Source organism: Larimichthys crocea, chromosome II (assembly GCF_000972845.2).
Source record: "Larimichthys crocea isolate SSNF chromosome II, L_crocea_2.0, whole genome shotgun sequence".
Taxonomy (NCBI): Eukaryota; Metazoa; Chordata; class Actinopteri; family Sciaenidae; genus Larimichthys; species Larimichthys crocea.
This window is the reverse complement of record NC_040012.1, coordinates 6162209-6186780: the sequence shown is the minus strand read 5'-3', so window position 1 is coordinate 6186780 and position 24572 is coordinate 6162209. Positions and strand designations below refer to the sequence as shown.

The 24572-nt window shown below is 45.5% G+C and overlaps 1 protein-coding gene across 2 annotated transcripts; it reads left to right on the top strand.

Annotated features, from left to right (window-relative positions):
* The first annotated feature begins 13 nt into the window (after window positions 1-13).
* Window positions 14-22655, top strand: dnaaf11 (dynein axonemal assembly factor 11). 2 transcript variants are annotated; one of them, XM_027289844.1, is made up of 12 exons: window positions 14-32; window positions 669-768; window positions 1909-2076; window positions 2195-2272; window positions 2989-3161; window positions 4425-4654; window positions 4747-4947; window positions 11280-11345; window positions 11436-11505; window positions 13426-13521; window positions 14828-14919; window positions 22260-22655. In XM_027289844.1, exons 2-12 carry the CDS (start codon window positions 759-761, stop codon window positions 22456-22458), a joined length of 1383 nt encoding a protein of 460 aa, XP_027145645.1. In that variant the 5' UTR covers window positions 14-32; window positions 669-758; the 3' UTR covers window positions 22459-22655. The 2 variants fall into 2 exon arrangements, with proteins under 2 accessions (XP_027145645.1, XP_027145643.1); XM_027289842.1 differs by lacking the exon at window positions 14-32 and adding an exon at window positions 10248-10325 and having other exon boundaries at window positions 650-768.
* The last annotated feature ends 1917 nt before the right edge of the window (window positions 22656-24572 follow it).

Here is a 24572-nt window from a genome sequence, read left to right as displayed (position 1 = left end):
AAAAGAGTGAATCAGGGGAGTGCTGCCTTCAGGTGCGCCTCGTAAACTTTACTTTACTTGAAGCAGCATTTTGTAGATTAACTGATATTTGTTGAAACTGTAACTACTCAAGCCCAACACATTCAGCCTGGACACCGAACCTTTAAACAAAGCCTTCAACATCTTTCATGTGTCATTTTATATTATTTATTACATTTTTATTCCTACACTTGAGGCCCAAATGTTTTAGACCTCCACCAACAGTCATTTAACTGTAGATCAACCAGGGGCCCGTGACCCCTAGGAGGGTCCACAGAGGCACTGGTGGGCGTAGTCTCCAATTTCTGTCATAATGATTGACAAGTTGCATTTGGATGAATTATTGGACATGCTCAAAGACGCACAGCTCTTCGGCATTTAATAACTACGACGGAATATTAGGGCCACATTTAAATAAAATAAAAAATGGAGTTAATTACTTAATTAATTAATTACATTTTTTTTATTTAAATGTGGCCCTAATACTCCGTCGTAAATAACCAATAATAATAATTATGTATTAACTTTTTAACCAATCATCAACCCATACAGGCTGATAACCCAGTATATAAATAGGTTAAAATAGGTTGAATAAAGTAAATATAAAAGTTATTTTGTGTGTTAAATGGACTCTGTTTGCTGTGGAGCAGACCCCTGGTTGGAGTTGTGGTATTTCCCACAACATGTGAACGCAGCACCGGGTCGGTTTCCACGGCAACAGCGGACAACACAGGAGGAAGATGGTGTACAGTGAGTTAAAGATCAAAAACCACTTTAAAACTTTTTCTGTTTAATTTGAGAATCAGACGCGTTACTTTTTATATCCGGTGACGTAGATTTGTAGTTTGTCAGTGTAGAGTCAGTAAACTACAACTAACGCTACTTAACCAGCTGACCTGGTTTAGTTAACTAGACCTGACCCATCAAAAAATGGGTTTTAACTGAGATGTTTATTAACCATTATAACAAAATCTACAATTTTCTTCTTCTTCATTTTTTTTTTTTTGCTACATCATTGTTTATGAGATATTTGTTGTATCACATCTGATACAGTGGGCGTTTTTGGCAACTTTTTGCCCACAACAATGTTAATTTTAGAAAAAAAAAAAAGAGTTTTGTCCATAACATTTTGAAATTATAGAACATGTTTTGAAGTTTTTCCTCTTTTTTTTTTCACATAACACTTTTTACAGCCTTGAACAGTTTCTGTCCTTGTTCAGGCAAACATGCACCTTACACTTCCCACAGTAGACATGCATTATTGTGTTGTGTTTTAATTTATTTTCAATGTACTTTCTTTTCCTCTCTTCTTCCTCTAGCCTTTTTGACATCTAAAAATAGACATAGGTCAATATAGCATAGAATTTTTATTGTGGAAATACTCAAAATGTATTTAAATGGAAATGGCATGTGGCATTTCAGTGATTAATTAAGTCATCAAAATAGTGTGTGTTTGTATTTTAGTAAGCATTATGTAGATTAAATTACAAAAATGTTAAATGACAATTTGGGGAAAACGCACATTTTATACCTGCAGTATCAAATTTGATACAGATTTGATTTTTCTGAAAAAAGCGAGTGGTTGATTTACAGACATGTTGTAAATGACCAAAAAGAAACTTAAGCTGCCTGTAGTGGCATGATAGTCCAACAGGGGGCAGAATACCTGTGTCAGATCACATACAACAGGTTTTTAAGGCAACTATTGAAAATGTTGATGAGATAGAAGTCTCAAAACTTCATGTATCAAATATGATACGAATGGCATTATAGGGTTAATAACACTTCATAATGAATAATTGCTGTAAATCATATTTTGGTTGATGTAGGTTGTTTCAGTAGCATTAATTAGTGTTAATTAATGTGTGTGTGTGTGTGTTGTCCACTCAGTCACAGAGGACTTGCTCCGCAGACGGGCCGAGCACAACGAGTGTGAGATCTTCTCCCTGGAGGAAGTGTCTCTGCACCAGCAGGACGTGGAGAGGATCGAGCACATCGACAGGTGGTGCAGAGACCTGAAGATCCTCTACCTGCAGAACAACCTCATCCCCAGGATAGGTGAGACAGGCACACCTGTCTGTGTCAGGCACACCTGTCTGTGTGTACGTTGTAACCGACCCCTCTGCAGGCGTCTTTGGATTTATGAATCACGTCAGTGTTTGTGTTTGATATCCAGAGAATCTCAGCCGCCTGAAGAAGCTGCAGTATTTGAATCTGGCCTTGAACAACATTGAAGTCATTGAAAACCTTGAAGGTCAGTATGTGGAATGCAGGGTTATTTTTAGGATGCATTGAAACGTTCAAACAACAAATTACTGGGCTTCATTTCTATTTATTTCTTCTTTAATTGATCATTTAGTTAGAAAAAGAATAAATCACAGCCTGAAGAAACATCGCCTGTCTTCTTTCTTGTTTGTTTCAGACAAAAACGTCTCGATGATTATTTAATCATTTATTTAATAATCATTTAATTGTTGATTAAAGGTCTTCATTTGTCCGAACCCAAAGATATTACATTTACGATGATGATGAACAGCAGCAAAACGTCACGTCTGAGGAGCTTCACCTTTTTATTTCTGGGGGTCAAATTTATTGTGAAACTACATTTTTACTCAAACGTCCAGTTCTTCCTGATGTAGATGTAGTGCTATAATGTTGTGAGGCAGCGTGGGATCATGGGAGTCGTTGTTTTCATTGTGACTCACACAGAAATAGTTTTACAAACAGGGTCATGTGTTAAAGTTTGAACACGTTTTAAGACGTCGTCTGAAACATTTGACAAAACTCAACAAAACTTTGGAAACAGTTTTCCTGTTTTTTGACATTTAAACGCAGGAATGTTACATTTAGTAACTTTAAGTCAAAGTACTGTGAAAGTATTATCAGAAAAAATACTTTTTCTTTTGGCATAAAATGGAAATGTTGTAGTATTTAGTGCAGTACTTGAGTAAATGTACTTCCTGTCCTCAGGCTGTGAGAGTCTCCAGAAGTTGGACCTGACGGTGAACTTTGTGGGCCGTCTGAGCAGCGTGGACTCTCTGAAACACAACATCCACCTGACGGAGCTGTTTCTGGTGGGGAACCCGTGCACCGAGTTCGAGGGCTACAGGCAGTATGTGGTGACCGCTCTGCCTCAGCTCAAGGTACCCCACATGGTTCACGGACTGATGGACGGACTTCCTGTGTCAATGTAGTCTATGTAGTTCAGGTCCAGAGTTCAGATCCAGAGTTCAGGTCTAGAGTTCAGATCCAGAGTTCAGATCCAGAGTTCAGGTCTAGAGTTCAGATGCAGAGTTCAGGTCTAGAGTTCAGATCCAGAGTTCAGATCCAGAGTTCAGGTCTAGAGTTCAGATGCAGAGTTCAGGTCTAGAGTTCAGATCCAGAGTTCAGATCCAGAGTTCAGATCTAGAGTTCAGGTCCAGAGTTCAGGTCTAGAGTTCAGATCCAGAGTTCAGATCCAGAGTTCAGGTCTAGAGTTCAGATCCAGAGTTCAGGTCTAGAGTTCAGATCCAGAGTTCAGATCCAGAGTTCAGGTCTAGAGTTCAGATCCAGAGTTCAGGTCTAGAGTTCAGATCCAGAGTTCAGATCCAGAGTTCAGGTCTAGAGTTCAGATCCAGAGTTCAGGTCTAGAGTTCAGATCCAGAGTTCAGATCCAGAGTTCAGGTCTAGAGTTCAGATCCAGAGTTCAGGTCTAGAGTTCAGATCCAGAGTTCAGATCCAGAGTTCAGGTCTAGAGTTCAGATCCAGAGTTCAGGTCTAGAGTTCAGATCCAGAGTTCAGATCCAGAGTTCAGGTCTAGAGTTCAGATCCAGAGTTCAGGTCTAGAGTTCAGATCCAGAGTTCAGATCCAGAGTTCAGGTCTAGAGTTCAGGTCCAGAGTTCAGGTCCAGAGTTCAGATCCAGAGTTCAGATCTAGAGTTCAGATCTAGAGTTCAGGTCCAGAGTTCAGATCCAGAGTTCAGATCCAGAGTTCAGATCCAGAGTTCAGATCCAGAGTTCAGATCCAGAGTTCAGATCCAGAGTTCAGATCCAGAGTTCAGATCCAGAGTTCAGATCCAGAGTTCAGATCCAGAGTTCAGATCCAGAGTTCAGATCCAGAGTTCAGATCCAGAGTTCAGATCCAGAGTTCAGATCCAGAGTTCAGATCTAGAGTTCAGGTCTAGAGTTCAGGTCCAGAGTTCAGATCCAGAGTTCAGATCCAGTGTTCAGATCTATAGTTCAGATCCAGAGTTCAGATCTAGAGTTCAGGTCCAGAGTTCAGGTCCAGAGTTCAGGTCCAGAGTTCAGCTCTAGAGTTCAGGTCTAGAGTTCAGATCTAGAGTTCAGGTCTAGAGTTCAGGTCTAGAGTTCAGATCCAGAGTTCAGATCTAGAGTTCAGGTCCTTGCTTCTTTGTCTCTGTCTTCAGTGTCTGGACGGGACGGAGATCAGCCGCTCTGAGAGGATTCGAGCCTCTCAGGGACTGGAGGAGGTGAAGAGGCGAGTGTGGGAGCAGGAGAAGGAGTACCTGAAGAGGAGAACCAGGGAGAAAGGGGAGGCACAGAGGAAGGCAGCAGGAGACGAGAAAGAGGAGGCACAGAGGGAGGCAGCAGGAGACGAGAAAGGAAACAAGGAGAGGAAACCAGGCAGCGACACAACGTGAGCGCAGACACGACCACTTCCTGTCGTTTCATGGGGATTGTTCCAGAACCAGAGGAGGTGACGTCTGTCTCTTTGTCTTTTCTCTGCAGTCCAGTGTTGGAGGAGGACAAGGAGAACCAGGAGGTGGAGGAGAACAAGGAGAACCAGGAGGTGGAGGAGGACATGAAGCTGATGAGCTCTGATGAAGAGCGGCGGGAGAGGGAGTTCTGGCACACGCCGAGTCCGTTCACCCCCGAGTCCCGTCTGGAGGCTCACCGCCACCTGGAGGAGAAGAGGAAGGCGAAGGAGAAGTAAGCGCTCTCAACCGTTTCACCCACATCACACCTCCACCCAATGAACCTCCAGAGAGTTTAATATTCAGGAATCCTTCAGCCCAAAGGTACACAGACGTGTTCCAAACCTCGTCCTGAATCTAAAAACCTGACGTTCACCTGACCTCAGGTAAACGCCGCACACTGTCCTTGTATCAGGCTGAGATATGCCTGAGGTGGAGGGATGCTGCTCCACCCGCCAACCCTCCGTCTGCTGTCCCGTCTCAGTCTGGGGACCCTATAATGTCATAACTTCCTGAAAATGTAATAAAATATCCTGACTGATACTGTAATAACATTTTACCCATACTGTAACACCTTATTACAGTATCTGGAATTTATTACATTTTTCCAAAACTGATTATGTAATACTTGTTATAAATGTTATATACCCTGGATTTGAAACAACAGAAAGTCTGCAGGGTTAAACTGCAGACCACATACAGCCACGTGCACATGTGCAGATACATCCTGCTCTCACTGAGTGCGTGATGGACTTACCTTTCCAGCTCAGATCAGCGTCTGAGCAGCTCTGGAGACTCCAGGTAACTCTTCCCTAAACGTACCTCCTGAAAACAACCACAAACCAACTTTCAGTAACACTTCATGTGAAGAGGATATACATAATATATACATTCATAACACCTGCATACACATTACATGACATAAACATAGGCCTACATATCCACTCTATGTCACGTGACATAGTGGTCAGCTGACATAGAGATTTACTTGTATAAATAAAGATTAAGTAAAAATGTCAGAACTTCTTTTTGGGGTTTCTGACGTCGTTCAAAGATTAAAGATTTAGATCCTGTTTTATTGATCGAGTTATAAGAGCAAATTTTATTACATTTTCAGGAAATGATTACATTACAGGTGCTTCAGTCTTTCTTCTGCAGCTTGAGATCGTCACAGATCTGCCGCAGTCCACTATTTCAACCACTAGATGTCGCTGTAACATCACCCATAATGCAGTGCAGTCTGCCGTCTATGAGTTTGATGAGGTTTATCTGCCGACACCTCGTGGCCAAAAGTATGTGGACACCCAAACACTCCACCGGTGAGAGATGTTTGAGGGTGACTCCAGAGATGAAGACCTGTGATCCCTGAAGCGTTTTATTTTCTAACATTTTATATTTTACATGAATTGAACTGGATTGTGAGAGAAAGTGGAGATTTGGGTTGGTGATGTCCACCTCAGTTTGTAAACCATCGATTCAGAGGCCGTCCTTCATGTTTCCACGTCGGCCTCACTGAATAATCCAGAGTAACGACTGTCGGACTCGACAAAACCTGTTTACATTGGTCAACAAGAATCTGAACGCTGGAAGGAAGAATATGCAAAATAAGTCGAAATCATCAAAACTGACGACAAACGACGTGTGCTAATATTTTTATTCTTGTGATCGCATGAAACTGTTTTTCTGGGGAGCACAGGAGGAAACAAACACATTAAACATGTTGGAAAACTGAAATGTGAGTTTAAACAGTTTTCAGTCCAGGATTTTGTGGGCGGTCCTAAAGGGCGGCTCGATGACACGCTGAGGCCACACTCAGCTGCTACACCTTTGCTTGCCTGCTCCACCTTCGACGTCCTGCAAAGGCGTCTTCCTGGATGAACAGCTCGTTACTTCATTTACCAGAACATCAGTAAGCTGATGTCGGGTCTGGATCTCTGGATTCTTGAGGTCAGAGCTCAAGCCAAGTTCCTCCACCGCAAACAGCGTCACGTGCTTCAGGTCATGTAAGGTTACAATCCTGAGTCCGTCAGCCTTTAAACCATTTTTCATGAATATTGACGCTGAAATCTGCTGCAGCTTCAGGTAATTTGGTCAAACGTGTGCTGCCTTCTCAACCAATCAGCAGGGGAATAGATCAATCAATCAGTGTCCTTATTGACCACCCGGCGACGGTCGAAGTGATTTGTTTTTCTGTACAGGATGGACGGAAACATCAGTTGAACAGCAGAAATCAGGACAGCTTTTGACACAGCAATTATCAGGACAGATGAGGTGAGGCTCACAGGTGCTTCAGTCCAGGTTCATCCGTCGGGTTAATGAGACGTTTTCAGGGTCCGTGCAGCAGCTCAGAACAAAGTGTGACAGGAGGACACGTGAGCACGCTCAGGCGCTCGCTTTGTTCGTTTGTTGGCTAATGAGTCGGTCGGTGAGCTGCCGATAATCCTGAATGATTCACCGACGCTGTGTTTGGGTCAGCTGACTGTCAGTGAGCGCTGCGTGAGACCTGAATGAATCTGAAATCTGAGTTCATAAAAATGAGTTTGATTTAAAAAACAAATCCTCGATTTTTATTCATGAATAACAAAGCTGCTCAAAACGGCTGCAACTGTAGCTGCTGTTAGCTCAGTCTGTTAGCCGGGCTGTGAGCTCAGAGCAGGTTTGGACCACTGGGAAGAAGAAGAAGAAGAAGAAGAAGAAGAAGAAGAAGAAGAAGAAGAAGAAGTTTACAGACTCAGCAGATTCTATGGACATGATGGCAGAGGAGAAGAGAGTGAAGAGGACGCTGACGGAGGAAGCTAAGAAGAGAAAAGGAGAGAGTGAGCGAGCAAGAAGCCGCCGGACAAGAGTAAATGTGGGACTGACTTTTAGTGGTCACCTGATCGCTGTCGGTGGGCTCCTGAGCCAATCACATGTAAGTCAGGTGTGTTTGTGCACCAATCAGACCTCAGCATGTTTCAGACTGGCTCATACTGACTCTGCAAAGTCTTTGTTGAAGTCTTATTAATTTTCCCGCCACGCTGCTAATTAGTACTCGCCCTTAAGGTGACCCTCTTAACGGGGTGTTAATTGGGTGTGTGTGTTGCACATCCTCCCCTCACCGGGCTTCCAGTGATCAGCTGTGAGGTTTCACTCCGCCAACAGCTTGCGTGTTATTAGTCTGCAGCCTGTTCCAGCTGACACGTCTGAGTCACGTCGAGGCGTGGCTCTACATTTCTTGACTTATTACAGAGTCTTTGCAGAGAGATTCCTCTCGATGATGCCTTCCTTCTTTTTCGTCCGTAACTTCTCGTCGTTCTCGGTTGTCGTCGTTGTCGCGTTGCGTTTGGTCTGAGGTGGGCGTCATGAAGCAGGACTGTAAGCCTGATTAAAGAGCACACGAATAAACCTGACATGCAATACATCTCTAGAATAATAAATACACAAAGCCTCCTACGCTCCTCCAGCTCCTCTGAGACTTCAGGGTCGCCCCGGGGTTCAGCTCCGTCCAAGGGCACTCTGACAGTGGAAGCTGGCTCTGTGATACGACGTTCAGCCTCCAGTTCACAGGGGGATTCTTCCTCCTGACTGTCCACCTCTACTGCAGCTCATGTTGCTGGAGGAGAGAAAAAGAAGTCAGTAGTTTTCATTGATGCACCTGCTTTAAGGCACATTTACATCTTTTGCATAAAAACAGTAGAAAATCGGTGCAAAGGTTTGAAAACGAGGAGATGCAATGAAGGCAACGCAACACTGATGTTGCAGAACCTGCTTCTTCTTCTGCAAAGATTCATGTCCTGCTAACGAGGACGAGGGTAGTCACGGAGACCACGTCCAGGTAAAGGAATAAAGCTCCCGATTGGTCCAGAGGAATCCCTTCCTATGGATGAAGTCACACCTCGGGCTAAGTCCCGTTTGAAGTAACCCGGTGTGACGGCTCTGAAGATGAGCCGGTGACAGTCTGCTTCCTAATTCATGCCACACAAACGTCCCGGGCCTGCACGCTGTCCGAGCATGAAATCAGGCTGATGCGGCGTCAGAGCGCGCTGACTTGATGCGTGCAGTCGTGCCGTCACTGGATTGTCAGGAAAGATGAATTTCCCGCTCCTGAGGTGGATCCTGCGATAAGGTGAGCTGCTCCCGTGTTTCATGGCTGCTCAGTTCTTCTGAGAGGAGGATAACACCGGACCAACAGATCCAAACACAGCGACAGGTGGAGATCTGCACGACGTGTGGTTTAAATGATGATATACAGAATATTAAAGGTCCAGTGTTTAACAGGCTTCATTTACAGGATATAATCTCCGTTCTTAATCCCACAGTTCAAACTTTGACATCTTCCACAGAGTCCGCCATGCACAGCGACTGTAGCTCTGCAGACGAATGAAGCTGTCCAAACAGATCGTCCTCAGCTCTGCACCGTCACCACCGATGTCTCCATGACTCAGCTGTTTGATGGACGCCCTGTCAGTTAGAGAAGAAGATTTTAAAGTGTGGCAGCGAGACGCACCGTGACCTGAACAGGCCAACCAGAAGAGCTGATGTTTGAAGCGGGAGTTCAAGTATCTCAGGGTCGTGTGGAGCGTTGGGGAAGAGTTTGCAGTCCGTCCGCGATGGTCATGAGATCGTGGATACAAGAAATGAGCTTCCTCCGCCGGGTGGCTGGGCTCAGACTTAGATAAGCTGAAGAGGGAGATGCTCCTCCAGCTCCTCCAGCTCCTCTGGAGCTGTTCCAGGCACGTCCAACTGGGAGGAGACCCTGGGGCGGACCCAGAACCTACTGGAGGGACCACATAGCCCATCTAGCCTGGGAACGCCTCGAGATCCTCCAGGAGAAGCTGGGATGAAATGTTTAGTCGATGATATTTAGTCAACTTAAGTTCGCGTTGCTCTCAGTGAACACGTTCCTCTGCTCAGCATCGTGAACAGAAGACTTGTCAGTAATACAGCTGTTAACCCAGGAAGCCTGAGCTGCTCGTCTCCACAGCACCACCAGCAGACTGAAGCTCTCTGAACATCGCGATGGCCGACCCGCCTTGACCGCAGACTCACTTCGTCTGCCGCTCAGTGGGTTTAATAGATGGAGGTGTGAGGAGTGTTTCCTGCTCCTGTCACGGCCGGCTTCACGTGGTTAACGGAGCGAGCGGTTGTTCAGAGAACACAGTGAGTGATCCGGGTCAGAGGTGGCGGGCGAAAAGTCCAGGTGGCTTCATGAATATTTAACACTGTGATCTTTGTAACAACTCAGGTTCATTAAAGGTTCGTTCAGGAAGATGCTCCCTCAGTGTGTGTGTGTGTGTTTGTGTGTGTGTGTGTGTGTGTGTGTGTGTGTGTGTGTGTGTGTGTGTGTGTCCCACAGTAAAACCCTCTATTGCCCATTATCTGTTGTGTCTCCCTTTATGGACGCCTCTGGAGGAGAGCTGGTTCTCTCCTTCACCCCGAAGACCTCATAATTCTTCTAGTGTCGTCTGTCAGTCTACCCATCACACACACACACACACACACACACACACACACACACACACTGTACTGGACTCATGCTTTCTTGTTTCTCTGCAGGGAGACAGAGAAGAAGCCGAAGGCCCCGAGGACGCTGATCACGGCTGATGGACGAGTCATGAACGTCAACGAGCCGAAGTACGAAACACACAGTGTAATCCTGCTGTGTACTCGAGTATTTGTTCTGATTACGTTACTTCTGATCTGTAGTGTTACAGTGTGGTGCAGTTTATCCAGCTGTGATTGGCTCTGAGGGATCCGTCCACTCAGCAGAAAGCAGCAACATAAGTGGTTCTGGTTCTGCTCGGCCCGAGCGACAGAACATCTGATCAGCTGTTTGCACAGTTTTCTTCCACAGTGATGTTCGGCTGCTCGTTCAGACAGCTGCTGTGAGATTGCTTCATTTGTGGCCTTCGGTTCGTGATACCTGCTGCTGATTGGTTCACCTGCCATCAGAGGCCGACCGCAGCGTGCCATGGGGGCCGGCCCGGTCTCCCTCCATCAGCCAGAGGTTTATATCCAGAGCAAGGCCAGGCGGGTCAGGGCCTTAAAACACGGCTGATTTCATTTGTAATCTGAGCTGAGGACACGCTCGGGTCAGGAATGACAGATCACTCCACGGCTGATGCTACGCTAACACAATATTTATTCTGTGAAAAGCTGAAAATAATCCTGGATTCATCTGCCGCTTCTTTTCTCCATCAACCCATCGATGGTTCAATCAGCTGAAGGTCTCAGGTTAAATGTCACACATTCAAATATCAGACTGCAGCAGCTGAAATCAGCTGAAGAAGTTCGGTTCATCATCAGGTGAAGGTGAAGTGATGGACGTGTGTCTACTTCAATGTGAAAGCAGCTGAAGTGTGATGTGCACTGTGAGCAGTTGCTGTGAGTGTTGGTGGATGTTGAAAGCAGTCGAAGTGCAGAGGTGGAATTATCAGCGTTGGTGTGCTGATGAGAGTAGTTACACTTCTTGTCAGAGCAGGGCTGGGGATAGCTGAAGTGTTTGAAAGCAGTTGAACTGACAGTGTAATGTGTTATGTAAGCAGGAACATTGAAGTGTCAGCTGGGACTCACTCTGTGCATCCACAGGCTGGACTTCTCTCTGACCGAAGATGAAGACAACAACACGGTCGTCTTGGACCTGTCGGTTTACAGGTAGGAACGCAGAGCCCAGACAAACTAGGAGCAGTTCAGACCGAGCAACCTAACCTCCACCTCCACCTCCACCTTCACCTCCTCTCACAGACACATGGACACCTCCCTGATGGATGTGGACGTTCAGCCAACGTACGCCAGAGTCAGCGTCAAAGGAAAGGTACGCGTCGATTCATTCAGGACTTTGAAATGTTTTCAGTTTACAGGTCAGACTGTTGCTCAGCAACTTTCCCCTCGTAGAGTTGCTCTGATTCATTTCTGACGTGACAGACGATGAACCGACTCCTTCATGCCGTGTTGGTCTCATGTTCTGACCCGTGGCACCTTCTGGAAGCGGGCCAGTGCAACCACAGACTGCTGCTGTCCGCCCGTGAAGGTCCTTGCTCAAGGGCACTGCGCATTTCTTAATCCAGCCAGTTTTAGGGGTTCAAACCTGTGACCTTCCAGTGATGAGCTATATTTAGATGAGGGGTTTGTCTGAAGCGACACAGCGAGCTCTGGTTTCTCACTGTAAGCTGACAGAGATGTTCTCCTGCAGACTGCAGCAGCAGGCGCTCGGCCAGCGCACCGCGGGCTCACAGCCCACCGTGAACATTACACTCTGCAAAGTCACAGCAGCTCCATCTACCAGCTGCTTTAACTTAGTGTGCAACACGGCACGTTCCCGTCACCCTGCCAGAACTATTTAACCATCCTTAATGAGAGAAGATGCAAACCGGAGTCACCTGATCCAGGAGCCTGGTTACGCTCACACGCTGCCTCCTAACACTTCATGGAGATCGTGCTTGTTGCTGAGTCGGTGGCAGAGAGAGGTGTGACGGATGAGGAGTCAGATTTAGAGCAAATAAGATGCTGTCAGAAGCTGCTGCATCATCACAGCTGACAGGCGGAGACATTTATGGACGGACTTTATTGCCTCTGCGGAGAGTCGCTTCCCGGCTCTGAACTTTTTTATTCCAAATCGGCAGCTGTCCAGTGCGAGACTCTTCCTGCAGTAAAGTGTCGATGTAAATAAAATATGACACGGTCACCTGAGCTGAATGTGAAGGAGCCGCAGAGCAATATTTATCTGTCAGGTGTTTGTTTATCGTGAAGAGAGGCTGAATTCTGCACGTCATCATAGAATTCACCTCCAAGAGACAAAACATGACTCGACGAAGACAGAAATATGTATGACGTCCCCACAGACTGTCTAAAACCTGGACGTAGTCTCTGAGACGTCTCCTCAGACTGTCTAAAACCTGGACGTAGTCTCTGTGACGTCCCCGCAGACTGTCTAAAACTTGGACGTAGTCTCTGTGACGTCCCCGCAGACTGTCTAAAACCTGGACGTAGTCTCTGTGACGTCCCCGCAGACTGTCTAAAACCTGGACGTAGTCTCCGTTTATGTGGCGTACTCGTGGTTGTCTCCTCTGAGCAGCTCTGGGGAAACGTGTGGAGGATTTTAATCTCTCACAAACAGACCTCAGCAGCCTTTAAGCCTGATTAAACAGCTGTTTGGCTACACATAAATTTAGTTTTCTGTCTCCGTTATAAATATGTAAACCTGCAGGTTTGGCCTCTCGGCTCTGAATGTCACGGCTCTGCTTCAAGCTGTTAGCGTGTTTATGGATGGTTGTTTTATGCCAGGGGTCAGCCTGGTTGGACGGGCGGTGTGATTTACGCAGCGATACATCAACTCAGGCCTTTAAAATTAGTTTCTAAATATTCATCATTTGGAGGAGTCATCTGTGGGTGTGTTTATCGAGTCATGTGACAGCTGCAGTCGGACGGTGGCTCCAGTTTGGGAGTTTTCCTTCCTCTGAGCCGGTTTCCCCCACAGTCGCACAAAAGTCTCATTTTAAGCCCATTTTCCTCCCACGTGGATCATTTAGGTTTTCACAGGATTTCACCGCTGTGATCGATGCCTCTGTTCTCAGCTGAGGCTATTCTCGGTCACTGTCGAAGTCTTTTCTGGAAAGCGTACCTATAAAAAGAGCCCCGCTAATGATTAAACCATTTGACACAGTGGGGGACGGCAGCGCTGCCAGATCAGCGCATTAATCTCACTAATTAAAGTTATGAATAATTTACTCTGCAGATATTTCAGATCGTCCTGCCGGCTGAAGTGAAGCCCGACAGCTCGACGGCTCAGAGGTCCCAGACCACCGGACACCTGGTCCTCACCATGCCCCGGGTACGTACGCTGACACACCTGAGCCAGGTACAGGACAGGAAGTCTTTGTGAGTTCATCAGTTTGACGTTCATGTTCCACAGAGGATGAACCACCATCACTCCCATCATCAGACCTTCTCGTCGCTCTGCAGCAGACTGAAGCGCGTCACTTTCTTCTCTCTGAACTTTTCAGACTGTGAACTAAAAAAAAAACTTTTTTAATTTGAATTTTCTGTAATTAAATTCAGTCACAGCTCGTGAAGCGAGTTTCAAACTGGGTCACGCGTCTCCTCGTGTGTGCTGCATTTATCCAGGCAGAGGCAGAGCTGAGTGTTCATGCACTTTCTTCCTTTAACACTTTAAATGATTGTTTCAGTGGAGCTGCACAGGACGGCTCAAACCGTGCTCGCTCACCTGGTTTGTGTTCAGACAAACACGACGACCAGAGTTCATCTGAGAGACAGCGTCTGAAAGAACACAGCGCGGTGATTAGGGTTGCAAAGGGGCGGAAAGTTTCCAGGAAAATTTCTAGATACTTTCCATGGGAAGTTAAGCTCTGGAATTGGGAATATTACAAATCGGAAACTCATACCTGCATCAAATCCAAACATAAATCTAAACATGCAAAATAAAATGATTAAAAAACATTTCAACAGATTTATTTGTAAGTAGAACTTCATCAAGTTTGAATTATTTTATGTAGTCCACCAGCTCACATGTGTCTTCAACAGTCTCTGTGTGCTCTGGGCTCTAAAGTGTGGTCCAGGTACAGAAATCACCTGTGCAGGTAGGGGGCGTGGCCTCAGCAGCCCTGCAGTAAGCAGTGTGCTCTGAGCAGATATATTCAAGTGGACCTGCATGAACTCTGGTTGTTTTAGTCAAGATTAAACAAAAATATATTTTCACCAACTATTTTTAAAAAGGGCCTGTTAAAGGGCCGACCTTCAATGTTGTAAATTCCCTGTTTATTCCCATAAATTCCTGTTAATACCCATGGAAAGTTTCCAACTTTGAAAATTCCTGGAATTTTGCACTTCACAGCTCAGATCACCTTCAGTCCATCTTGTCCTCAAAGAGAATTAGTGTCCTCGATCCACTCTCTCCTTTCATTGGTGCGTCCTGAATATTCAGTTGGAATATTCCCAGAACCTAAAGTACCATCACTGTCATCCATGTTTCTACCTGGAGCTGTGACTGTTTGGCTCCAGCCAATCAGGATCAGGCGTGGTGCACCTCGAGGTGTAATGAAGGAAGTCTTTACGGTGCCGCTCATCGTCCAGCAGCCGCTCGCAGATTGAACATGAAACATTTCTCTGATTTTTTTCAGGCCGGAGGTGAAATCAAAGTGACAAAGACCGTCCCACGTCCACGCAGAGCGCGTCAGGACGGACGCAGCAGCTCACCTGAGGACAGTAAAAGGTAAAGACACTATAGATACCGCCCCAATCAGGTACCTACAGCGGTAATACGTGGTTACGTTGCTGCACACGTGAGCTCAGACAGCGAGCAGAGGTCGACCTACGCCGTCAGTCACGATGGTCGTACTTTGGACGGACGATATTTTCTGAGGTGTAGAAGGTTTGAGAAACATTTTGTCTCCTTGGTGTTTGAACACGTTAGCTGCTGCAGATGGAGCCGGCGGTGAACCAACAACCCTCGTGTCCTGTGAGGCAGAACGAGGCAGCATAAGAGGGTTGGGTTTAGAACGGAGACGCTGCCGGACCACCAGGTGGGCTGTTTTGCATAGTTTAGCTTCCTGCTGCTGCTCCTACTGTTTGAACCAACAGTCTGACAGTCTTGTGCTGATGAGTGTGTTTGAGTTGCAGGTAAACTAATAAGAAATATGAAGTTGTGAGTATTAATGAGGCGTAAAGAGCTCCGAGCAGCCGAGCAGCAGAGCTGTGTTTGCATGAATTTATCAGAGTCAAGTGTCGGTCTCTGTTGGCCGTGCCGCTGGTCTTTGTTTGGCCTTGACTTGAGTGTGCACATATTCAAATGCCTGCAGCTTATCAGCTCCCTGTTGTCCTAATTACACATTCCTGTTGTATATTAAACACTGTGAACGGTTCATTTTATCACCGTGGTAATGATAGTGCCTGCATACCGCACACAGATAACCTTGACCAGAGCTGCAGCTTCACACACAGATGATGTTGGATAGACCGTTACATCACATCAGTGACAGACACTGAAGAAGAACTGAAGAACGCTCTCACGTCTTCTAAACACTGTCAGCATACAAAGCATCGAACATGGACTCGAGATTTCACATTAAAAGCCATGAAAGCCTTTGAGCCACAGGAAGTGGCTTTTAGTGTGAAATATGTCCGAGCAGTGTTGGGTCATCATCAGCAGCTCAACAATAAAACCATTAACAAACCAATTAAAGGATGAATCATCCTAAATCAGGTCTACGTGGACCAAGTGTCCAGTTCTGGTGTCATTGGAGAGCTGGTCATTAGTTTAGGTTTGGTTTTGGTTTAGGTTTGGTTTGGTTTAGGTTTGGTTTAAGTTTGATGTAGGTTTAGGTTTGGTTTGGTTTAGGTTTGGTGTAGGTTTGGTTTAGGTTTGGTTTTGGTTTTGTTTAGGTTTGGTTTGGTTTAGGTTTGGTGTAGGTTTAGTTTGGTTTAGGTTTGGTGTAGGTTTGGTTTAGGTTTGGTTTGGTTTAGGTTTGGTGTAGGTTTGGTTTGGTGTAGGTTTGGTGTAGGTTTAGTTTGGTTTAGGTTTGGTTTAGGTTTGGTGTAGGTTTGGTGTAGGTTTGGTGTAGGTTTAGTTTGGTTTAGGTTTGGTGTAGGTTTGGTTTGGTTTAGGTTTGGTGTAGGTTTGGTGTAGGTTTGGTTTGGTGTAGGTTTGGTGTTGGTTTGGTGTAGGTTTGGTTTAGATTTGGTGTAGGTTTGGTGTAGGTTTGGTTTAGGTTTGGTTTAGGTTTGATGTTGGTTTGGTGTAGGTTTGGTTTGGTGTAGGTTTGGTTTAGGTTTGGTGTAGGTTTAGTTTGGTTTAGGTTTGGTGTAGGTTTGGTTTGGTTTAGGTTTGGTGTAGGTTTGGTGTAGGTTTGGTTTGGTGTAGGTTTGGTGTTGGTTTGGTGTAGGTTTGGTTTAGGTTTGGTTTGGTGTAGGTTTGGTTTAGGTTTGGTGTAGGTTTGGTTTAGGTTTGGTGTAGGTTTGGTGTTGGTTTGGTGTAGGTTTGGTCTGGTGTAGGTTTGGTTTAGGTTTGGTGTAGGTTTGGTTTGGTTTGGTTTGGTGTAGGTTTGGTCTTGGTTTGGTGTAGGTTTGGTTTAGGTCTGGTGTAGGTTTGGTTTAGGTTTGGTGTAGGTTTGGTTTAGGTTTGGTGTAGGTTTGGTTTGGTTTGGTGTAGGTTTGGTGTTGGTTTGGTGTAGGTTTGGTTTAGGTCTGGTGTAGGTTTGGTGTTGGTTTGGTGTAGGTTTGGTTTAGGTCTGGTGTAGGTTTGGTGTAGGTTTGGTTTAGGTTTGGTGTAGGTTTGGTTTAGGTTTGGTTTAGGTTTAGTGTAGGTTTGGTTTAGGTTTGGTGTAGGTTTGGTTTGGTGTAGGTTTGGTATAGGTTTGGTTTGGTGTAGGTTTGGTTTAGGTTTGGTGTAGGTTTGGTTTAGGTCTGGTGTAGGTTTGGTTTAGGTTTGGTTAAGGTTTGGTTTGGTTTGGTGTAGGTTTGGTGTTGGTTTGGTGTTGGTTTGGTGTAGGTTTGGTATAGGTTTGGTGTAGGTTTGGTTTAGGTTTGGTTTAGGTTTGGTGTAGGTTTGGTTTAGGTTTGGTGTAGGTTTGGTGTAGGTTTGGTTTAGGTTTGGTGTAGGTTTGGTTTTGGTTTGGTTTGGTTTTGGTTTGGTTTTGGTTTGGTGTTGGTTTGGTGTAGGTTTGGTTTTGGTGTAGGTTTGGTCTAGGTTTGGTGTTGGTTTGGTTTGGTTTAGGTTTAGGTTTGGTGTAGGTTTGGTGTAGGTTTGGTGTAGGTTTGGTTTAGGTTTAGTTTTGGTTTTGTTTGGTTTAGGTTTGGTTTGGTTTGGTTTAGGTTTGGTTTTGGTTTTGGTTTGGTTTGGTTTAGGTTTGGTTTTGGTTTTGGTTTGGTTTGGTTTGGTGTAGGTTTGGTTTTGGTGTAGGTTTGGTCTAGGTTTGGTTTGGTTTAGGTTTAGGTTTGGTGTAAGTTTGGTGTAGGTTTGGTTTAGGTTTGGTTTAGGTTTAGGTTTGGTGTTGGTTTGGTGTAGGTTTGGTTTAGGTTTGGTTTAGGTTTAGGTTTGGTTTAGGTTTGGCTTTGGTTTTGGTTTGGTTTGGTGTATGTTTGGTGTAAGTTTGGTTTAGGTTTGGTTTAGGTTTGGTGTTGGTTAGCTCAGAGCTCAGCAGCTTCACCTCTTAATGACGACATTAGTGCACGGTGCAGTCTGACGGAGATCTGTTTCCTCTGCACCATCATCATTATCATTTTATGAGCGGAGCGTCTTCGTGTCCTTCATGTGGCCCCATCAAACACATTACAGAGCCGCGACGGATCCTCCACCCTCAAATTAAACATTCAATAAAATGTTAAGCTGCTCGAGCTCCGCGACCAGGTGACAGGTGAGTTATTACATCATCAGGACATGATTAGGGGGCGACCTCTGACCCCGGGCTTACCCCCAGACTCTGTATCCGGCCTGTGGATGGCAGCGGATGTGAAGCCGTGATGAGGTTTGAAATGCAGCTGCTGGATGACTCGAGGCAGGTCAGCGCATGAATTGTGACATGAGATGAAACTCAAACATTATGGAGACCTGCAGAGATGATGTTCCGAAGGTCGGAGGTCAGAGGTCAACTGCACAGCAACATCTGTGTTGTTGTGTTGAAGTCAGCTGGATTTAGTTTCCTGCAGCGCGGTGACGGACACGGGACAACACCACAGTGTATGTCACAACTGTTAGTACATGAGATGAACACGTCTGAAGCTCACTGTGTTCATGTTGAAGCGTGTTAGAGCTGCAGACGCTCAGTCTGTGCACCGCCCACCCCCCCACCATCGCCCCACATCTGCATGTCAATGAGACAGAGAGACAGACAGAGACAGAGACAGAGAGACAGAGACAGACAGAGACAGAGAGAGAGAGAGAGACAGAGACAGAGACAGAGACAGAGAGAGAGACAGAGACAGAGAGACAGAGAGAGAGAGAGAGAGAGACAGAGAGAGACAGAGAGAGAGACAGAGACAGACAGAGACAGAGACAGAGACAAACAGAGAGAGATAGAGACAGAATCAAACTCACTGCAGCCTGTACACGGCGTAGGCTCCACCAGGTGAGTTACCTGGACGTCATTTTAACGCAGCTGTGAAACTGATGACAGCGTGATAATTAGGAAAACCTTTTTAGTCTTAGTCTTAACCTGGTGAAGTTAGTCTTAACCTGGTGAAGTTAGTCTTAACCTGGTGAAGATCTGTAAAGTTTGAGTTTAAACACATAAATTGCTTTAATTGCACCTTTTGTGTGTGTGTGTGTGTGTGTGTTTGACCCCTGACCTGCCGCCTCCTGACCCTCCACCAGCTGATGACTTCATCAATATTACACCACCCAGCGTCTCTCTGTGCTCATTACTACATGTGCAGGTCTGATAATAAGGGGTCATTACCTGTGAGATATGATGACCAGCGGGCCTCCGCCTGCAGGCTGACCCATTACAGGATCCGTCCTGGACCTCCGAACCAGGGAAGCATCAGCAGAGGAGCCCTGCACTAATGACTCCATCCATCTCCTGCAGAGCAGCTGACCGACCCGTTTACCAAGACGAGTGTTGGAGCTAAACTTAGAGCAGATGTCTTCAGTCTTTAACTCTTAATTAAGAGACATCCACTGAGCTCTCCTATACTGCCCTCGGTTAAAGGAAACTTTCACAAACAGGAAACTTTCATCTGTTTCTAATCACATGACTAACGATGGGAACAACCATCAGACGTTGTTGGTTTCAGCATGAATGAAATGTGTCTGGTATGTCACGTGATGTTAGTCACACGTGAACGCGGATCACGTGACCGAACATTAACCTGAAGGAGAAAAATGTTTATATCCAAACCAAGTGAAACATTTTATAAAATCAGTTTCTTCTTTTGGAGTTAGTCCTTTAAAATAATCAAACACAGTTTTGTCTTAAGTCGAGATAATTAGTCAAATTCAATGAAAACGACGTCAACGTCACCATGACAACCTGTTTTCAGACACAAAATGCAAATGAAATAAATGAATAAATAAATAAATCTTCCATCAGACATTACACGCTGTAGAGCACCATGACACATTTAAAATAATGAAGCATAAATACATGAAGAAAAACAGCCATAAATAAATTTAAACTGAATTAATTTCTGTCACATTTTCTGCATTGATTAATGCCTTCACTTATTGTTTTGGTAAATTTAATGAAATACTAATCAATTAATTTATTTTTATTTTGACAGATCAACAAGAACCAATAAAACCAACCAGCTCGTTTTTTATTGTTCTTCTGTTATCGTACTTCTCTATTATAATCATTTATTTATATTTATATTTATTTATATTTTAGAACGGAGCGACAGTAACCTGCCTTGCTCAGGAGGATCGATTAATTATTTCAGTTAATATCAATCGACCTCTTTGTGACGTGAATGTCTTACAGTCGTGGTGTGGAGGCTCGGGAGCCAATCAGGACGTCGTATCATCGACCTTCTCTGAGTCACGTGACCTGTTTAGTAGTCTGGTTCTTATCAGGTCCAAACCTAATCGTCTTTGGATCGATGCACACAGACACTGAACAGAACCTGCAGATCACTGAACCGAGTCGGAACTGATAAAAAGCTGAGTCACAGTCAGGAGGCTGATGCTGCATCCACATTGTTAAACTCTGATACAGTGTGTAGGATGACAGCTGTCGGAGGTGACAGATGTGTCAGGTGTTGGAGAGGAGGTCCTCTCTGAAGAGCTGGAGGTCTTCAGGAGGTCTGTGAAGGTAGAAGTCAAGACGTTAAACTGAACATGTTTCTAAGAATAGACGCTTCCTTCTCCAGCAGCAGAAGATGTGACTGCTTACGTACAGCGTGCTCGTCCTCTGGCAGCTTTATTCCCCTCTGAGCGTGCAGAGTGATGAAGTGGACTGCAGCGTCCTGCTGCTGTTTATTATCAGCTGCCGTGCAGGAGATTAAATTAGAATTGCCACGCTCTTCCTGGAAAATCAGCACATCACGTTAATATCACCTCGTGTGTGTGGACTGATACCTGCAGCACATCCTCACTGCAGCCTTCACATTTAAACTTTTCAGATCAAAAACCAGCTGAAAGTTTCATGTTGTCCAACATGTGACGAGATTAGATACAGACGCTCAGCAAAGAGATAAACATGGAGGAGACTGATCTCCACCTCACCAACAAAGAAGCTTCGAGCTTCAGGCGCCGCCTCGCTCCGTGATCATCAAAGCTCCGTTTAAAATGAATTCATCAGGTTCAGGCCGCTTTGAAATTTGCACCTTGTTAATACAGGTGCGTACCTCGTTAATACAGGTGTGTACTTCATTAATACAGGTGTGTACCTCGTTAATACAGGTGTGTACCTCGTTTATACAGGTGTGTACTTCATTAATACAGGTGTGTGCCTCGTTAATACAGGTGTCTGCCTTGTTAATACAGGTGAATACAGGTGTGTGCCTCGTTAATACAGGTGTGTACTTCATTAATACAGGTGTCTGCCTTGTTAATACAGGTGTGTGCCTCGTTAATACAGGTGTGTACCTCGTTTATACAGGTGTGTACCTCGTTAATACAGGTGTGTGCCTCGTTAATACAGGTGAATACAGGTGTGCTGGTGTCAAACCTCTCACAAACATTAAACATTTCATCTTTTAACATCATTCACAGCTCAGCTGACCGCGTGGCCGGCTTCCTGTGGCTTAAACATCATAAAGTGATGAATGTGGAGGTGGACTGACTTCACTGTGGCAGGATGGAAGTGATGAAGTTCATGTGTTTGGTTTAATGGGAGCATGTCATGTGACAGAATGACCGTCATGAATGAATTTATGGATGTTTTCCTGCTCAGGAAGCCGCTCACACTGAAAGAGGTCACTTCACCTCAGGTGATGAAATAAATTCTAATATTCAAACACGTGGTTGAAGCCGCAGAGTTTGACGTCTTCAGTCTGCACTAAATAATATTTCATACGCAGCTTTGAGTGTCACAAACGTGAACCCAGAGATACTTTATGTCCTCCTGAGATATTAAACATTATATTACTTCACACAGCCCAACATATGAAGCTTCATGTAATGTAAACACACGGCTATCAGGTCCATATCGATGTCGTACAGCCGCGTTACGTCTTCAAACATGACGTCCAAACAAACTGTGAGACATTAAACGGGTAAATTACACAATGTGTTTCTTATTGCCCGTCAAAGACGTCCATTCAGAGCACATGTGGATATATTACAGCATGAGTGGGGACGTCATGGAGACTACGTCCAGGTTTTAGACAGTCTGTGAGAGACGTCATGGAGACTACGTCCAGGTTTTAGACAGTCTGCGGGGACGTCATGGAGACTACGTCCAGGTTTTAGACAGTCTGTGAGAGACGTCACGGAGACTACGTCCAGGTTTTAGACAGTCTGCGGGGACGTCACGGAGACTACGTCCAGGTTTTAGACAGTCTGCTGGGTTTTATGTTAGTAATGTTTTATTTTCTCTTCGGACTTTTCAGATTTCAGGTTTTCTTCGCTGTGTTTCCTCTGACTCATCTCGCTCTCCGATGTTTTTCAATCTACAGAAATAAAAATGTTCCTGAGAGGTTGGAAGTCGACCCCAGCAAACACACAACCATCGACCTCGCCAACATCGTACCACGCCAGAGGAGCTCTGCAGAAGGTCCTCTAGAGACCTCCAGGGTGGATCCACCTACAACCACAGGTCACAGCAGAACCTCTGAAGAGTTTGTGGACGACCCAGATGTCCCCCCACTGATATGAGACCTTAAGAAATAAGACTGACCACTGAGGACGGACTCTGAATCTGAATCAGACCGTCCTACCAAAACAAAATCCAGTGAGACAGTGTTAACACCAACATTAATCCTGACATGTTCCTGTTAAATATTATTTCATGTAGTGATCTGTTGTCCTTCATATCAACCAAAGAGTACTAACAGTTTTAAATTAAACATGTGAAACATGAAGGATTCTTCTCTGTGATCGTCTTTGATGGACAGAGACTGTAAAAAATGTATGCTCTGCTTTAGTCAGGAAACATTCATGGCTTCATTAGACAGGCAGAGAGATGACGGGACACGTGGAGGACAACAAAGGTTACCAGATGCAAACTGGGAACACTGGAGTTCATGGTCCAGACCTCAACCTCAACCACCAAATCAAATTACACGTTAAGATCTGCAGCCTGGCCACAACCTCACACACAACATCAACATGATGAGCCTGAAGGTCGGTGTGGAGCCGAGACGTCTTTTGTACCACAGCTCATCTGAGACAAAGGAGAAAGGACAGAGACTACATCCAGGTTTTAGACAGTCTGCGGGGATGTCTCAGAGACTACGTCCAGGTTTTAGACAGTCTGCGGGGACGTCTCAGAGACTAAGCAGTCGTGTTTTCGGGAGTAAAATCAGCCTCAGTGAGAAAATCAAAGTTCTGTTTTTTGTTACTTCCTGCAGATGTTTTTGTTTTTCGGATCTGGAAGCTGTAGAATCGATGTTTCTTGCTCGGCCCGCTCTGCCTGTGGCCCGTTTGTGTGTTCTTTCTCGTTTCGTGTGATGCTCGTCCACAGCAGCCAATATTCTGCCAGACTTTGAACAGAGCGGCTCGTCTGTTCGAGCCCAGAGGACGTGGTCCAAACATGTCCTGCAGCCCGTTCATCCGATGTCTCCTTGACTCCTCTCCTCTCGACTCCCCTCTGAGTTCGTCGCTCGGAAAGCTTGAAGGTCACGGCTCCGTCTTCTCCTCCCTCCAGCTTCAAGCGTCTCGAGACATGATTTTCGTTCGGACCAGCTACACTCGTCTCTCTTCATCCCAGAGTTCGATATTTAAACTGCGAGAGAGAGTTTGATCGCAAACAGATTTATTCTTTCTTCTTTTTTTTTTACATCATTTGAATCAAAAAACTCAGATTTAAGTCTTCAGCTACAGTTAGCTCAGTTTGTTAGGAGGAGTGTTGGTGTTTGTACCACAGGGAAGAAGAAGAGGAGGTTTTGAGGGCCGGGTCGCGGGGGGGATGCTGACAGGGAACGGAGCCCTGAAGGCAACAAACGGATTGATACGCGATGTTCCTTTGTGTTGTTGTTGCCATGGATACTGGGCTGTGATACACAGAGGAAGTGTCGGCGTGGAGAGCTGACACATGCTGGGAGATAACAGTGAAGCATCCTGGTCAGTGGAGTATAATGGATCAGCTGATCGGAGGTCTGCTGGCAGCACACACACTTCCGCTCTGCCTCATTCATTATTGATAAATGATCTGGGCCGTCATGGCTCTGCAGATAAAACACGTCGTGCTCGTGCTCGTGCACGTTTAACCGAGACCGACCAACATTTCAGATTCACCCACAATCCTCAATTTGTAATCAGAGCCGCCTCCCGTCTGCGGGAAATGCTTCATTAGTGATATTTAACAATTCATTTAACTCCTGTTTATTAGCACCCTGGGGCCATTATGGCCGCGTGGTTTCATGGCTCAGTGGTTTCTGAGAGGACGAGGCTCTGTCAGCTGTGCACAGAGATGATCAGCCTGTGTTTGAGGCTGACGGTTTGTAAACTGGCTGCTCAGATTGTGATAGAAAGGATCCCGACAGAGGTTCACTGAAGAAAACATTCAGACGGTCACCAACATCTAATCCATTAAAGCAGAGCTGGTGGTTGTTGGAAAGACTGACCAGGACGTCAGGAGACCAGAGAGGCTACCGAGCCCGGTTACATTTGTCCAGCTCCTGTTCTGGCACAACACCGGCTCTGCTCCCCACCCCAGGCCTGTAAACTTCTTCTTCTTCTTCTTCTTCCTCTTCTTCCTCCCGGTGGTCCAAACCCCCTGTGGTACAAACACTAACACTCCCCCCGGTGCTCTGAGCTCACAGTCCGGC

Bases quoted from the DNA above. Each gene is read 5' to 3' on its own strand.
- dnaaf11 (XM_027289842.1), top strand. The intron at 2,077-2,194 runs GTGAGACAGGCA...TTTGATATCCAG, and splicing joins CAACCTCATCCCCAGGATAG to AGAATCTCAGCCGCCTGAAG. The intron at 4,655-4,746 runs GTGAGCGCAGAC...TTTTCTCTGCAG, and splicing joins AAACCAGGCAGCGACACAAC to TCCAGTGTTGGAGGAGGACA.